Raw genomic sequence first — 16,523 nt, forward strand, 5'->3', positions numbered from 1 at the left:
TGTCACAAAGCACAAGATAAAAGGTAACAGTATAAGACATGTTGACAGGTTCAAACATCATTGAGGTTTTGCAAATACACTACAGTCTTTTGGAACTTTATTCTTTCTTACTAACTATCTTGTACATCATTTTTATGTTCATGCATTAAAAGGTAAATTTAGCATTTATGAAACTGTTTAAAAATATTTTACAACTTTATTTTGTATTTATCTTTAACACTAGAGTTTTTAATAATGAACAATATAATAAGAAAGAAAGACATTTTGCCCAAATTTTAAAATATGCCACAAAAGTTGTATTTCTAAACATTGAAAAATAAGATTGATGTACATATTCATGTATTATATTTAATCAAATATTAATCAATAAAAACAAATAGCGTAATATCATTATAATTACAAAATACTCGAGTTTTTAGTGTCGCTTGGACAACGAGAGTAAACTATTTGCGTGTACTCACCACCACTTGTGTGGTGTGCTGACCGATATGCAGTGGGAACTATGTTGAAAGTTCCTGTTTCACATCGAGAGGTTTATGTTGCTGCACAGTCCTTCACTGTGGGAGACGAAGGTAAGGAAAAATGTATGAACTGGTGTATTTTTATTCATTGTTTTTATACAAAACACAAGTAAACGATCACTCTATTTTATATTTGATAGAAATAAAATTATATGCTTCGATTGCTTTTTACATAATTTTGCTAAACAGTGTTAAACTGCTTTGTTTATCTAAAAAATAATAAACGTTCACAAGTAGTGTCGCTAAAAAGCTGTAATGCAATTATGGAGCGTTTTTTGTTTTTAATCTCCAGAGGTTTAATGATTGTGAGGCTGTCATAGACTGTGTGATCACATAAATAACCTTACCCAACAATACTGGAGTCTGAATGAACGGAATAGCAGGTAACATACATAGGTATTTTAGGTTTTCTTTTTATGATGTTTTTAATTACTTAAGCTAGCTGTGCACCAGTTTAGACTAGATTAAACGTTATTGTCACTAAACACTTTTTAACCCAACCTAAAGTGCAACAGTAGGACGTGCAGGATAATGAATCCAAGGTGCAAAGTATATATGACTTTTTTTTATATAACTTGTCCCGTACAAACAGCTGAGCAAGCAGATCAGAGCTGAGGGCCTCTTGTGTTGGACAGATTGTACTGTTACAATAGGGGTTTATGGATCTTCAGACAAACAGAGCGTGTATTTGTATAAACCCCTATGTTTTTTAGGCTAAGCTTGTAAATGAATAAGCTGTATATAAAAATACATTTAACCATAGGCGTGTATGGTGTCTAACATTGGAGTCAGTAAGTTTTTTTCTTTATGGAAACATTAATAAAGTAGGGCTATAACAACACAACAAATGTTAGTATTTACTCTTAGAGTAAAAAAAAAAAAACAATAGTGAAAAACTACTCTAATGTCAAGGCTGTCTCATTCTGTCTAACACTAAGGTTTTTATTGATGTGTAAAATAAAATAAGGCATGCTATTGGAATGTATGTTGCGTATATTTTACACACAGTGAACCATTATTCATTACAATGTTGCTGTATTAAGGATTTAAGTTGAAAATATTTAGTTTTCTGACGCCCACTTTTCCACACACATACAAACTAAACATCACTGCTGCTTTGTGACCATTACAAATATGTTGTCTTTTTGTGAGATTTCAGATTCTCTTTTTATGCAGTTATTGTGCAGACAATATTGTACATCCCTGGAATGTGTTGAGGTTAAAAAAAAAAGATATACCCTATTGCAGTGGAATAAGAGAACAGTTGTTATTTTTTTATTTATTTATTTATTTTTTTTAATCAAAAGTCCATTCAAGTAAAAGTAAAAAAATTAAAGTGCTAAAACCATATTTCCAAAAAAGCACATTAGTAAATTTTTGCTTCAACCTGTCCATTTGAAAGATATAAATATATTTAAAAGGATAAGTTTTGAAGTTTTTGGTTAAAAAAATTGCAGAGGTTCTTACAAAGTTTTTTTTTTTGAAGGTGTAACTTGGTGGCATCAGACTTTAGGAGGTTCTTCTTAATTTAAGTTTCCATTTTTGTAATGCTGTCTTGCAGAGCTGAATTCTCATTGTACTTTACAGGTTACTGTGTAAACAGGTGCAGGAGACCTGCAATGAATTCATCTTAAGATTTCCAGTGCGGAGAGGCTAAAAAGCTGAGTTTCAGACATGCTTACAAAACTTGCTGCTGTTGCCAGGTGCCCTCGCAAGTGGACCTTTCCTGACTGCAAGGCCATCCTTTACAGGACTTTTTGTCAGCTGCGCCCAGTGCGGCTGTTAGGTGCTTCAAGGACTCACACATGGACTACAGCACCGTCCTCCAGGGTAACCCAAAAACCTGTGTTTAGCAGAGCTCCAGCATTTGGGGAAAGGCTTGCAATCATAGACAGCAGTGGAAGACACAGCTACAAGCAACTGTACTGCAGGAGCTTAGGTCTTGCTGGAAGAATTAGCTCCGCTCTGAACATTGCCTTTGCAGGTCTGAGAGGAGAACGGATCTCCTTCATGTGTGCAAATGATGCTTCCTACACTGTGGCTCAATGGGCAACGTGGATGAGTGGAGGAACAGCGGTGCCACTGTACAAGAAACACCCTGTGTCTGAACTTGAGTACATAATCTCAGATTCTCAGAGTTCTCTGCTTGTGGCGGCACATCCCTACGTTGAGACCCTTAAGCCTCTGGCACAAAAGCTTGGACTGCCCTGCCTGATCCTACCCCCCACTTCTGACCTAGACACTCTGGAGAACACAGACACAAGTGATAAGGAGACAACAATAACAGACTGGGCCGACCGTCCTGCTATGATCATCTACACTAGTGGGACTACAGGGCGCCCTAAAGGGGTTCTGCATACACACAGCAGCATCCAAGCCATGGTAAATGAACACACTTTATTTAAACTGTAAAATAAAACTCAAATCACGTCCTTTTACTTGTTGTTAGTAAATGTATACCAATATTATATGTAATAATATGATGACATCATAATATAATAATAGTAATTTGTGTAAAATTGGCTGCACGGTAGTGAAGTGGTTATCAGTAAGGGGGACCTGCTTCAAATCCCAGCTGGGTCCTTCAGGCACTGCAGCCTCCTCCCTCAGTCCAAACACATGCTTCATGTTTTTGTGACAGATTAATATTTTTGGTTCCTAACTTTCTCTATATCAGAATTTTATTAGCAAAAAAATTAATCATAAGTCTTTTTAAGTTAAGTTATGAGTTAGAAAATCTCATAACTTATTAAAGGGTTAAAAATAAAAAAATAAAAATTTTAAATAAAATTGCATGTTCAATTGCCACATTGTGGTTGCAATAATTTTAGTATTTTCATTTTGTTTTCTCTTTGTATTTATTTGGACATTTTCCATCTCTGTTTGTAATTAAAAGTCCAGCATTTTCTGTTTTTGTTTCTAATATAAAACATTTTCTCTTCTTAACAGTTGAAACATAGTGAAGCAACTGTAAAAATGATGTCATTATTTTCAGGTTTAATCAGAAATCTAACGGAGTAGCAAACAGGAGCTTATTGAAGATCCTCACAATAAATGTTTGTAATGACTGAAGCCGTTTTCTGCAGATGTATTCAGAACCCTCCATATCCTGTCCTCTTTAGGTCCAGGGTTTAGTTTCAGAGTGGGCGTGGTCTAACAATGATGTCATTCTCCACACCCTGCCGCTCCACCACGTGCATGGCATCATCAACAAGCTTCTGTGCCCACTCTGGGTGGGCGCCACCTGCATCATGCTGCCGGAATTCCACCCCCAGAAGGTCTAAAACAATGCTGTCCTAAACTTTTTTGTTGAGCTAGCTTCTATGAGTCCTGCACAGCAGCAGCACTTTGTGGACCACAAGTTTAGTTAACTACAATAAGTACTTTGCATTTCCATGCTTGTTATGATGACATCCTGTTGCATAAAAAAAGAAGCCTAGTTATTTCTCTCCTTTTATGTTTTTCTGTCACACTGCTCCTCCCCTTGCTCTTTTTCCTCCCTCTTTCCTTCCTTCCATTTCCCTCTCGCCCTCTATCAACCTCTCCTCCCTCTCATTCTCCTCTTCCCTCGCTGACTGTCAAACTAAAGGTTTGGGGCTCAGTGATGAATTGCCCTGTGTGGCTTTGTATCTGACCAATGCCGACTCACGGCAGCGGCTTAAGCAGCAGATCAATCGATGAGCTGACATTGAAGGATGATAGCACTTGTTCAGCCCTGAGAAGAGGGGGAGGACAGTGCTCTTTGTGTGTCCGTGTGGGCTTAAAGCAGCGCATGTACAAGTTTTTTAACGAATGTGCATTTTCCCCTGTAAACTGGGATTGCGTTGTAGGCAGACACACACACACAAAAAAAAAAGGTCTTAAAAGGACAAATGTATCCGTCAACCTATGCAACACAGCTATCAGTATTCAGCTGTTATCCCTGCCCTTGTACACTAAACCACCAAGCCCTCCTTTCATCGTCAGAAAAAAAAAAGCTTTATTTCTCTCTGTGACATTACGGTGCATTGATAAAATGATCAATAGACGCTCTCTTCTGTTCCTTAGATCTCTGAGTCAGTCTAGTTTACACAGACCAGAATGGATTTTTGTCTAATTTTTGCCTGAAGGTTGTGGCCAGAATTTTTCATCGAATAATTTGATTCAGCAAATCACAGTCTTACTATTGTTATTCTTTATTGTAGATTCTCCTCTATGGTTTATGTATTGATGGTATGCAAATAAAAAATTATTATTATTTTTGAGACGAGACATTAATACTGGAAACATCTCCTTTGAGGATAAAACATGATTTCGGATGAAAATAGGATGTTGATTTTTCCCTTAATGTGCTTTTTCTTCATCAATTAAACACAAACTTGAAATAATATATGACAGTGTCTGTCCACTTCAGAAAGGAAAGGTTCTGATATGTATTATTTGAAAAAAATGACTGTACTTCAAACATTTTAGGTTTTTAAAAGTGAATAGAAAGACAATGAAATTTACTGGCGGGGGTGTCCAGCACCGGCACGCTCACTTCATGAAAATGTATAGGATGCAGGCTGTGGATTCGGGTTCTCATTGCATCCTGTCCCCTTGGTGGAGACCAGCTCTTTGACAGACATAAATTGCCTTACTCTCCCCTCCAGAGTGAACTTAGTGGAAGCGCTCCACTGCACTTGATAGACACCCCCAGAGTGGTCGGGGCACACTCAGTTAATAATCCTTCCCCCTGCACAAAGTCTTATTTTGTATTCTTACAGGTGAACTGTAGATGCCCACAGATTTTAGATCCACTTTCTACCACAAGTAGAGGTCCACTTCTAGCTTCGTTGGTTCTTAGGGTCCACTTGTCCATTCGTGGTGGGGATTTCACAGTTCCTGTTATTTAACATCATTAAACCAAATCGTGGTAAAAATGAATCATTGCATTTTTACTGCATATAAATGTTTAAGTAAACCTGCCAAACATCCATCTATTATTCAGTGTATTATTATATTACAACAAACTTAGTAAAAAACCAACTGAAAGGTTTTTCTTTATTAGTACTTGCTTATTACATTTTTTTTTTTTTGTTTTATTTGTTGTTGTTTCGTAATATGCAAATCATTTGTCGAAGGGGAACAAACCGTGACCCAAACATTGAGGTGTGACCTAAATTGTGGGGAGAGTCATTTGCTGCATCCTTAATACATAGAGATCTCGTCTTCTTGCTTTGATGACGGGATAGTCAGGCTGCCTTTAGAAGACCTTTAATGTGATGAAAAAAAAATTGATTTGCTGCAATATTTTTATCCAAAAGGAGCCACTTGCCTGTTTTTCACTTAAATCCAGGATCAGGGACTTTTCAAGTTTTCAGCAAGCACAAATGGTAGTTCTGTTTGTTTATTAAAGACGGAGAGAGTGAGTGAAGGACAGTTTAGTTAATAATGGATGAAATGAGGCAGGGATGGGGTGGAATAAAGGAGGAGTGGAAGGAATGGTGGCGGTACATTAAAAGGAAAGTGGCTAAAGGTGAGGCAATGATGGGAATAACTGTGTTTTTCTGAGAGTCTGTACTTTGGTGTGTGTTTGTGTGTGAGACACAGACTGCCGGGGCAGTCAAGCAAGAAATTGGGGGATAGAGGGAGAAGGTAAGTGAATGTCACAGAGAGACAAGTCCAAAAAAAGGAGGGGGGGAGTGATGGGGGAATATGTGTCGGGTCAAAATAAAAGAACACAATGAAAATGAAGCATGTGGGAAATGAGAGGAGAAGCAAGGAGGAAGTGAGGGCGATAAAAGAGAAAGCACAAGAATATTTTATCCTCTCTAAAGGGAAGGGAAGCTGCCGCCTTCCTTCACCTGATCTATGCCCCCTCCTCTCATCAGAGGATTGGGCGGGGAGCGTTTCTGTGATGTGGCTCTGTCCTTGGAGAAGTGATTTCATGTGATATTCAAAAATGGCTTTTTTAATGCTTGCAAATGATTCTGCATGAATATTTGGGAAATCTATGAAAATAACTGGGTGAGCTTTTCCAGGAGAAAGTAATTATTCATTTTGTTGTGGTCCAGCCATTGACTGTATATGAGAACTGGATGGAGTGACACTTCTTATCTCGACACGACGAGTTTTTTCTCGTCATGACGAGATTAAAGTCGACATGACGACTTTAATCTCGTCATGTTGGCCAGAATTTTTTTTCCTCACCGTGGCCCTAAAACTCCGTCGTACTTTTTAACACAGTGAGGCTCCATAACAGTTTACAAAAAAGACATTAAACATTTTACAATATTAGTTTTAGGTGGATGCATAGTTGCAGGAGTGGAGGGTTATTACTGTATGATGTGTCAATTAGAAGCTGAGGGAAGAGGCATCCACACCACTGATCCCTGGGACATTTTTAAAGAGTTTATTGAAAGAAAGAAGGAAAATGGAGACCCAGGTGTTTCTAAATTTCATTATACCTCATTACTCCAAGATTATCTCACTCTATACCCTCCTTAACCCCCTCTCCAGAAAATAAAAATAGAAAAACTAGTGAAAAGCCTACTCTGTCCTCTTACTGGACTAAATAATATGTATGTAATACATATGTCATGTAACTACATTTTTTTATGTAAAAATATTGAAATTCTAATGAAAATTGTCTTTGGGCAATCATATTTTAAGAAACTTGACCACAAAACAAAAAAACCAACAGTCAAATTCCATGTTTGGCATTAAAAGTCACATTTGTCACGCTGAGATGCGATTTTTTTTTTAGCTGCTCAGTTTTATAATGACTCCATGACCTTTACAAACCAAGACTTATTTCCTTTTATTCCTGTTTTTTAATGTGTTTATGGGTTTAACAAAAGCCTGTTGTGAACTCTATTCTGCCTTTCGCATCAAATGAAATAAAAAAAAAGGCTATTTTTGCGCTCTAATGGACTAAATCTGGATATAAGAATTATGCTTTCAGTGCTCCTTTGTTGGCTCCTCTTACCTATCTTTCTACCATTCCTTATCTCATTTCTTTTCTCTCTTTTAGAATTGTGTTGCGCTTATCTCCCCATGTCTCTCTTTTTTTTCTTTCCATTTTCCTCCGCAGGTGTGGGAGATGTTTTTGAGCTCCAACGCTCCGGTGGTTAACGTGTTCATGGCTGTGCCAACTGTTTTCTCCAAACTGATTCAGTATTATGATAAGCACTTCACGCAGACACATGTGAAGGACTTCATCAAAGCAGTCTGCAAAGACAGAATCAGGTAATGGTTAACCGCTTCTGCTTTTTAGTAAAAAAAAAAAAACGCATCAAAGGACACATTAGTAAAGTGGATGATTCAATAAACAAAGTCACTCATTTATACTACATTTAATTTGATATTTTAGGGATATTTCATCACATTTTTAAGTCTGCTTTTGCTCATAAACTCCTAAAATGGTAAAGCAGTTTTCTTAGGCATTTTTCCTTCATAGGTTTGTATATTCAAATATTTCAAAATCATTTTAGGCCATGAAAATGTCGCTAATTTCTCCCTCAAAACTGGTATCTGAATATTTGTTTGAATGGCCTAAAATCCTTTGCTGATGTTAAAGTTTAATATTTGTATGCATGGAAAAATATTTGTTCAGAAATACCGGTACTTGTAATTTAATAAGACAATGAAAGCAAACAATCGTACTAATTTATTTCAAATTCACATTGGGTTTAAGTCACTGTTTGCTTTAGTATTTTACAATACATCATAACGTTTAAACTATATGATGTACTATTATTTTAAGTCAAGGACATCAAATTGTTGTTTTTATTTTATATTGTTTTTTCCTCTTAACATTCGCTATATTTGAACTTTGGATTGCAAATATAATGCAAGTTACTGAAAGTTTGTCATTTTAAAATCGTGACATACCTTATTGATTCATAATCATGGAGAGTTATTTTTTTTTACCCATGTTTTAAATCAGTCAATGCAATGTAATATCAGAACGATTGATTGTATTTTTAAGGGAACTCGTAATATTAAAGCACATTTTTAGGTCAACAGACAAATTAAAATACGTTTGATGGATTCTTTAACAATATACCGCTTTTGTCGTATAAAGTGCTGCTTCCCAACACTTTACCCGACTTTTATTTCCTCTAAGCGCCATTTATTTCCTGCATCTGCTGCGGCCACAACTCTGGGTTTTCTGGTTAACTGGACAGTCGGAGGATCCATCAGTTATAACTTTCTCACTGTTGCATTTAGAAAGCTGCTACACACCTGTTCCTTTCACCTCATGCAACATCCACACTTGAAGTGCTTTTGAAAAGCTTGCAAAGCCCCAAGGTCTGATGTTTGCTTTCCTTTGAGTTGTCATGTATTGAATCCACATCAAATCTGTTACTCCTCATTATGTTTGTGCTTGTTTTTGTTCTGTTTGTTTCATAAAGGTGTGCATTTCCCTGCATTTTTATTCTGCTGGCTTTGTGCAGGCAGTAATTTGTTCCCGGCGTGATGTGATTTTGTATATTTATGTTTTTCATAAAAAGAAATCAATAGTTGTGTTGAGCACAAGAAAACACAGTCTCCTGCTTATTGATTTCTGCAAAGTGCCTCCATCACACATGACTGGAGGACAGGACACAGAGGTGCAGATGCGTCAGAAGTTACGAGCAGATCTTATGACCACAAAGCCTGTGCACGTTTGCTTCATTGTGTTATAACCTTGGAAAGCTTTATTCAGCGTGCCTCAATCACAGGTTTTCATCTTTTGTCAGGCTGATGGTTTCTGGCTCAGCTGCTCTTCCTCTTCCCACCCTGCAGCGTTGGGAGGAGATTACAGGACACACGCTGCTGGAACGCTACGGCATGACAGAGATCGGCATGGCGCTGTCCAACCCTCTCAAGGGTCCCCGCACTCCAGGTAACTGGGATTCATTGCTCCCTCACACCTGCACGGAAAAACAGAAGCCCCAGACACCTACCCATGTTTAAATCCCGTGTTTGTTGACGCCATGCATCACAAATCACAATTTTAAATATAATCACAAATCATTCATAAAAACAGTTTCGAGTTTTCAACCCACCTGCTTGATTAACTAAAGCCCGAACAAAGCAAAAAAAGGTTTAACATTTGATTGCAGCAGTTCCTACATAAATTGCAACTAATCAAATCAAGGGTAACATTTCCTCAAAAGCTTTCAGCTAACATATTTGGAAGGAAATGCACATGTCTGGTGTGAGTCCATCACACAGCCAGAAATCAGACGTCGAGAAGTCTTTAAAAAAATGACTGATAAATGAAGAGTTGTCAGGCCTGTCACTGGGAAATCAAAAGCCCAGGAATAGACCAGGGTTTGGCGTGCTGTAAATGTCATTTCACAGAGGAGCATGTGGCTATTAAAGTGAAGAGAGAAAATGACCCCAAAGTAAAATGTAATCAGAAAATTGCACAGGGCCAAGCAATGAGTAATGATGACTGGATAAGAACGGAAGGACGTTTTCTCTGAACGCTGTTTGTTTTTCTTGTTTATTCCTCAAATCCCAAAGAAAAGGGGGCAAGGGTTTGTGTTTGTGAAATGAAAAAAACGATTAGTACTTGCCAACAGTTTTTGTTTTACCCACGAGCAAATACCCACATGAAAGGCTCTAATATAAAATGTAAACACAAAAAGAAGCTGATATTTGTTTCTATCTTTCTTTTGGTCCTTATCTCGTTTAGATTAAAATATTTTTCTGTTGCAGTCTGATTATTTAACAGGGTGTAACACTGTGCGCTATTTTAACTGCCTAAGCCCTGAGTTTATTCACTCTTTCTCTCAGGTCATCTTTTGATCTTTTTTAAAAGCGTTCCCAGTGGCCCTCTAATTTTGACAATGCAGATTTTAGCCAAAAACCCAGAAACCTTTCTCGTTTTCTAGGACAGTATCAGCAGAGCAGCAGGAGTTCATTAGAAATTTGCGTCTGAGTTGTGGGCGGGACTGTAGGCGGGGAGTAGCCCTGCCCTTCATCCCGTCATCCATCTTTTACACTCTCTCCTGCTAGTTTACAGCCTACATCCCCAACCTAACAAAACTGGTGCAACAAAAATGGCGAGCAATATCGGGGAAATGCAGCCTTACAGTTTTGGGCCAGATGGAAGCTCAGACGAAGAAAACAAAGACGTTCATGGATCTATTTGTCTTACTAGTGGATGCAAATGGAGCCTGTGGCGTGCTGATTGTAGCTTTTTTAACTCATAACTACAAGCTTTTTCCAACTGCAGTTTTTTGTCTGATTCGCCAGATTTGCAACGATTTGAATAAAGAAAAAATCAGAAATGCAATTTTGAGCGTAACTTATTTTTTCCATAATAAAAAAATGTTACAATGACTTGTTAAAAACACCAAAAACCCTATTTTCATCGGCACAATTTAAATGTTTAAGTGATATTATGGAAAGCAGCAGCTTCACTGCCGTTTTATTTTGTATTTTCCTTTTTTTTTGGTTTCATTAGCTGGGATTTGACTTTCTTAAGTATTTTTTCTAGCTGAGGCCACATCATTCATTCAGCTGAGGACATTTTGCCTCTTTTTTTTGTTTTGAACTGTAACATGACAGAAAGACAGGAAGCATACGTAGTGATCATCTGCATTATTTATTGCTTTTGAACTTATTCCTTCCCGCGCTCCTTTGATTGAGCGTTTTGCTTTGTGTGTTTTGTTTATTGTGAGCAGTTTTCTCTGATGTCATGTCAGAGAAAACCCCCACGATCCCCAAACTTCCGCTCCCTCGCTAACACAGAGACAAAGATGAAATGAGGTCAGACATTTGCTATTTTCTTTCTTCCCCCCTTCCTCGCTTATCAGAACTTCTTTGTACAGGTAACACTAATCAGCTAGCAAGCAAACTGGGCAACCCCATGTCTGCTGTCCTGTTGGGATCCTGTGTTGTCTGGGGATCTTTGTCAAAATAAAAATAAAAATGAGCGAGTGTTTGATTTTTCTCAGGCGATTATTAAGAATATCTTAAAGAGGTCTGTGGTTCTATTGATGTTGCGGCTGCACTTGAAGGAAATACTTGTGTGTCTGTGTTTTGTGTTTGTGTGTATGCACGCCCGAGCGTGTGCCTGTTTGAGTCGCTGGCTTCCTGTCTCGTCTTTAAGTAGGTTAAAATGGATCAATAGAAACCGCAGGAAGCACTCTCAAAAGGATAGTGCCGTGAAGTCGCTCCCTGCCTTACACACACACAAACGCACAAACACACACACACCCACACACACACACTATGTTCTTTCTGCCTCTCACTCATTATGTGTGAATGCAACTTATTTGACAGATATTTCATTAGATTTATACATTTGAAGTGGCTCAATAAGTCATGTTGGTTAAATTTATCTTACAAATTTACTCCATTCTATCTTTCTTTTAGATTTTAATTTTTTTTTACAAAAATGTAGATTACATTATATTCTTGTTATGATGACAGACCATTCCTAAGGAACAAAGTCTAAAAATCTTTTTTAGACAGAGTTTGCTTCACTTGTTGACATTTTTTGCAGCAGTTCTTGCCTGTGGCTCAAGTCCTGGTGATTCTGCAGAACTGTTTGAGTCTTTAAAGTTTCTTCTAGTTCTAATATTGGGACAAAATATTGAAGGGGTTGGTTCCAGGATTAAGCAAAAAATGTGGAAATTATTACTTTGATTGACTCAAAATTGCAAACAATTGTCACAAATTACAATCTGTGCTGATTGTGATTTAATTCTTTGATCAAAGTTATTTAGAGAGAGTTAGGCCTCGTGAAACGTCCTCAACTAAAAAACTAAGTCCAGATGAGCGTTTTAGACCCATTTTAAAGTCCCACTGCAATTATCTTTTGAGCTATTTCAAAAGCGTTTCCAGTGGTCTTTTAATAATGATTCCTACCATTTTTAGGCAAAATCAGAAAACCTGGGTTGTTTTCTATGACATACTTTCTGTAGAGTGGCAGTAGTTTATTCGAAATTTGCCTCCAACAAAAAACGCAGCGAGCAATATTGGAGCCATCCTTTCGTACAGTTTTGATTCTCAGACAAGTAAAAAAAAGACGTACCTGGATCTAGTCGTCTACGATGGGTTCGTCAGAATGACTGGTACAGGGAGCTTGTGGCCCGCCGCCACAGGCACTAATGTCTACAAACTTTTTCCAACAGCATTTTTTTCGTCTGCTACTGATTCACAGGGATTTGAATAAAGAAATACTCAGAAATGCAATTTTAGACTTAATTTTGTTTATACATGTGCTCCATCATCAGAAAATGCCACAAGAACATGTTAAAAAATAACACCACATAGATGATTTTCATCTTTAAATGCTTTAAGAAAACAGTCTGCAATAAGACATGTTGTAAAACAAACTTAACTACTTATGCAGGTTTAAGTTTTTCTTTTGTTACAGCATTTGAGGCTGATTAACCCTTCACTTTAACGATTTGCACATTACCTCTGACTAAACGACTGTACTCTGTCCAACTTTAAAAATGGTTCTACTAAATACCCTTTAATGTGTTTTCTATGCTTCACAATAAGTCAGTTAAGTGAAAAAGAGTCATTAAGGCTACGATTTGGTCTCTCAGTAACAATAATGAAAAGCTTTTAGGACTTCACTTGTAGAGAGCTGTTCTCACACAGAAACTAAAACAAATCATAAAAAATAAAAGCATACCAAGCAGAAACCAGATGATGCATCTATTTGCTCTAGTTAGTTTAAGGGGGAAAGAAAAGATAATGTGGCCAAAAAACAAACAAAACATGCAAACAAGTCAAAGAATCAAGCTTGAGGCACTAAATAGAAGCTCATATTACTTTACTATTAATTAGGGATCTCTGGTCATTTCCTTTACTAATGAATTAGCAAAATTGTTTATTACTATACATATATACTGATAGTCCCTTGAATAACTGTTTACCACTGGAGAATTCCCTCTTCTTTTCATACACTCCCCTTTTTCTTTCTGCTGCTGTCTCCCTGCAGCACCAACAGCCAAACACAACCTTTTCGGAAAATATCAGCAGTGTATCGTGTTTTGCTAGGTTTACTAAACAGGCCCATGTGATTCATTTAAATTACATATAGTCATAAGGCTAACTTTCATAAATACTTGAAGTAAAGGCAAGTCTTTCATCTAGGCATAAGCTTACAACTCTATTTACCTGAAACAACCTGATATAGTTTTTGAATTTAACAAGGAACAGCAAGCACTGTCAATATTAAAACTGAGTGGCATTTTGTGGGGTATAGTTTTTGCTCAGTAGAAGAAATCAAAGTAGAATATTTTGTCTGCTCCAGATTAAGAGGGATCCAGACTGAGGCTGAAAAATGGACATTTTCTATTGACTATCTATTGTTGGGATTGTGACTGTGCTTTACAAAATACAAAATTCAAGAGTGACCCTCAGAGACTTTTCCTTTGGGTACTGCATGGCCCTGTGATGCACTTTTAGGGACTTCTTCAGAACATGAACATAGACGCTGTTGCATTTTTGATCAAATACTAATGAAAAAAGAGTATTTATGTTGAGTAATTCTGTTGAATTTTGTTGCATTTTTTAAAACTGATGATACAGATGGGTTTTCCCTGGGAACAAAATGGTATTGTAGTCTATCCATAAACAGAGAAAATACAATAAACATGTTTAAATACTCAATGGTAAATGGTTTATACTTGTATAGCCTTTTCCTACCTTCCTTGAAGGCCAAAGGCGTTCAGTCTCAGTCCTATTCATCCATGTTCATTTACAAATGGCAGCTCAGCTGCCGAAACCTGGCACCAACTTATAACCACCAAGACCAATAAGGGGTTTAGTGTCTTGCCCAAGGAAACATCGACACATGCAGGCAAGGTAGGAACCAAACCCGTGATATTCTGATCAGAGGTCAACCGCTCTGCCACTTCCATGTCCTATTAGCACTGGTCATTCACTAAATGCCAGATAGAAAGACTATACAAATCTAAATTTACGTAACTTTTATCTTTTTTTCCCCCCCTTTTTCTTTTAACACAAGTCAGTCATTTTCAAACTCTACCATTCTGACCAAACATAACCTCTAACTGAAAAAAAAGAACTAAAGAGACAAGAAACTCCAGTCATCTTCAAAATTGTACATGATTTGCTCCTTGCTCAGAAGCCATTAGTGTACAAAACAGGACAGACAACATTCAGACCTGTAAGGACCAGGCTTTTTTTTTTTTTTTTTGCTGTCTGAAAAAATTACTGAACTTAAAGAATGAAGCTTCAACACTAGGACAAAGACTTGAGCTTGAGTGAGAACATGGGAGTTAAATGCATAGGTTAAAAAAATGTATTCAACTTTAAAGCAAAGGTGAACCAACCTTATGAGCTCCCTAAATCTGCATAGAAAATACTCTTATATTCAATAATTTGGTAACTCTTAGAGGTTTTGTGAGGAATAACTTGTCCAGCATTCGTCAGTGGATAAATGACAGCACATTCAGTTTCTGTTTGTAAGATCGGGAGCCACACAAGTGCAAACAAGGACAAATGTTCAATCATTTCTATTTTATAACATTGACTTCATGTTGATGAAAAAAGCAGGAAAAAAGCTGCCTCAGGCTTCGCCCTGAAATCCCCATTACTGTCTAACTAAGCTGGCTGGTCTTGACTGAGACGAATTGCTTTCAGTTTAAAGTTTTACAAGCTCAGCGAGCCCTTAAGTCACCAGTCAGAGCCTGGAGATGAAGGTTTGTTGGAGCAAAAGACTCCCTCGGTAGAAATGCCTCACTAACTGTTGCAGTTGTCTCAACTATCTTTGGGAAAACCTGAAGTCCTGACATTTTGCTTTAATGGATCATTTTCTTTTTGCTTTCTCTTTGTGTAAATGGTTACAGGAGCTGTGGGATTGCCTCTTCCAGGTGTGGAGGTTCGAATTGTCATGAGTAATGCAACCCACACAACAATTGTGGAGGGAACACACAAAGAGACCCAGGTAATGAATGTGGACCCTGCATGTAAAACATTAATAATAATACATACAGAGCCATTGGAAAAGATCTTTAAATGTTGTTTGGTAAATTAAAATACAATGTAAAAGATCTCCTGATTTCTATTTTGTTTTGTTTTTCACTTCACTTAAATGCTTCAAATTATACAACAATTTTAGGCATCACTTTCTTTGTAAAAGGGTTATTGGGTTCCTCTTGGTACCAACAGCTGAACTCAAGTTTTTGTGTTAACTGGCTGTGGGTCTTTTTGGTACTTTAAACCCACATTTCTTATTTCCATCATGTTGGCCAACTCTTGAGTTTTCCGTCAAAGTCCCAACTTTCAAAGTTTCTACTCTTAAGTCGAACACTCTTGCCTTTCCTTTTTTCTCTCTATAAACAGGCCTTTCTCATCTTCCTCCTTGATCAATAGTAGTCCAATTTCCACCACCATTCTATAGGCCAGTAGCACCAGTGGTGGTCTTTTTTAACCCTGGTCACACACAATCCAATGTGAAACTTCTGCTCATGATCTGCACGACTTATAATATATTAGTGTGACAAACATGCAAGCAAAAAAGAACTCAGGAAGCAGTTCAAATATTGTATATTAACACTGGTTCTATGTGAAATTAAACCACTAGGTAGTTTCCAGTTTGAAGCTTTGTGTCACGAAAATGAAGCCTAAAGCAGGATGGGCACGTGACCCGGAGTTTGGTCCACTCAGCCCAACAATGTTCTAAGAATAGCAAGTGGGTGAGGCAAAGTAGTCTTCGAAACTTAGTCAAGTCCACCTACTGGGCAACCCACCAGTCAGAAAAACGAACCCACTCCATCTAAATATGAGCAGTTTTGAAAATAAAAACTCTCGTTAATAAAATAAAAGGTTGGCACTTCCTGCCTGGTTTGTGTCATACTCAATAATGGAGATTCCAGCTCTGTTTTCACTCAGTACTTTTTTGATTTGCTGAATCTTCTGTCAATCGATCAAAATTCAGGAAAGATACCTTTTTAGACCAGCTCAGAAAAGTAAAAGTACAGCAAAATATGTTTGTGTCATTTACTCCAGTACTGTCACCTGATCCAGGTGATCAACAGCTGTCCTGAAGGCACT

At 37.5% G+C, this 16,523-nt stretch overlaps 1 protein-coding gene across 2 annotated transcripts in view; it reads left to right on the top strand.

Moving 5' to 3' along the window:
* The first annotated feature begins 479 nt into the window (after positions 1–479).
* Positions 480–16,523, top strand: part of acsf3 (acyl-CoA synthetase family member 3) — a 36,745-nt gene continuing 20,701 nt past the window's right edge. The window contains exons 1-6 of one of the 2 annotated variants that reach the window (XM_020713323.2): positions 480–572; positions 2,109–2,903; positions 3,644–3,799; positions 7,576–7,730; positions 9,227–9,372; positions 15,317–15,414. In XM_020713323.2, coding sequence (XP_020568982.1) covers positions 2,196–2,903; positions 3,644–3,799; positions 7,576–7,730; positions 9,227–9,372; positions 15,317–15,414 — 1,263 coding nt within the window. In that variant the 5' untranslated portion in view covers positions 480–572; positions 2,109–2,195. The remainder of the gene's footprint in view (positions 573–2,108; positions 2,904–3,643; positions 3,800–7,575; positions 7,731–9,226; positions 9,373–15,316; positions 15,415–16,523) is intronic. The other variant, XM_004067051.4, reaches the window with a different exon arrangement.

Source organism: Oryzias latipes, chromosome 3 (genome assembly GCF_002234675.1).
Source record: "Oryzias latipes chromosome 3, ASM223467v1".
Lineage (NCBI taxonomy): Eukaryota > Metazoa > Chordata > Actinopteri > Beloniformes > Adrianichthyidae > Oryzias > Oryzias latipes.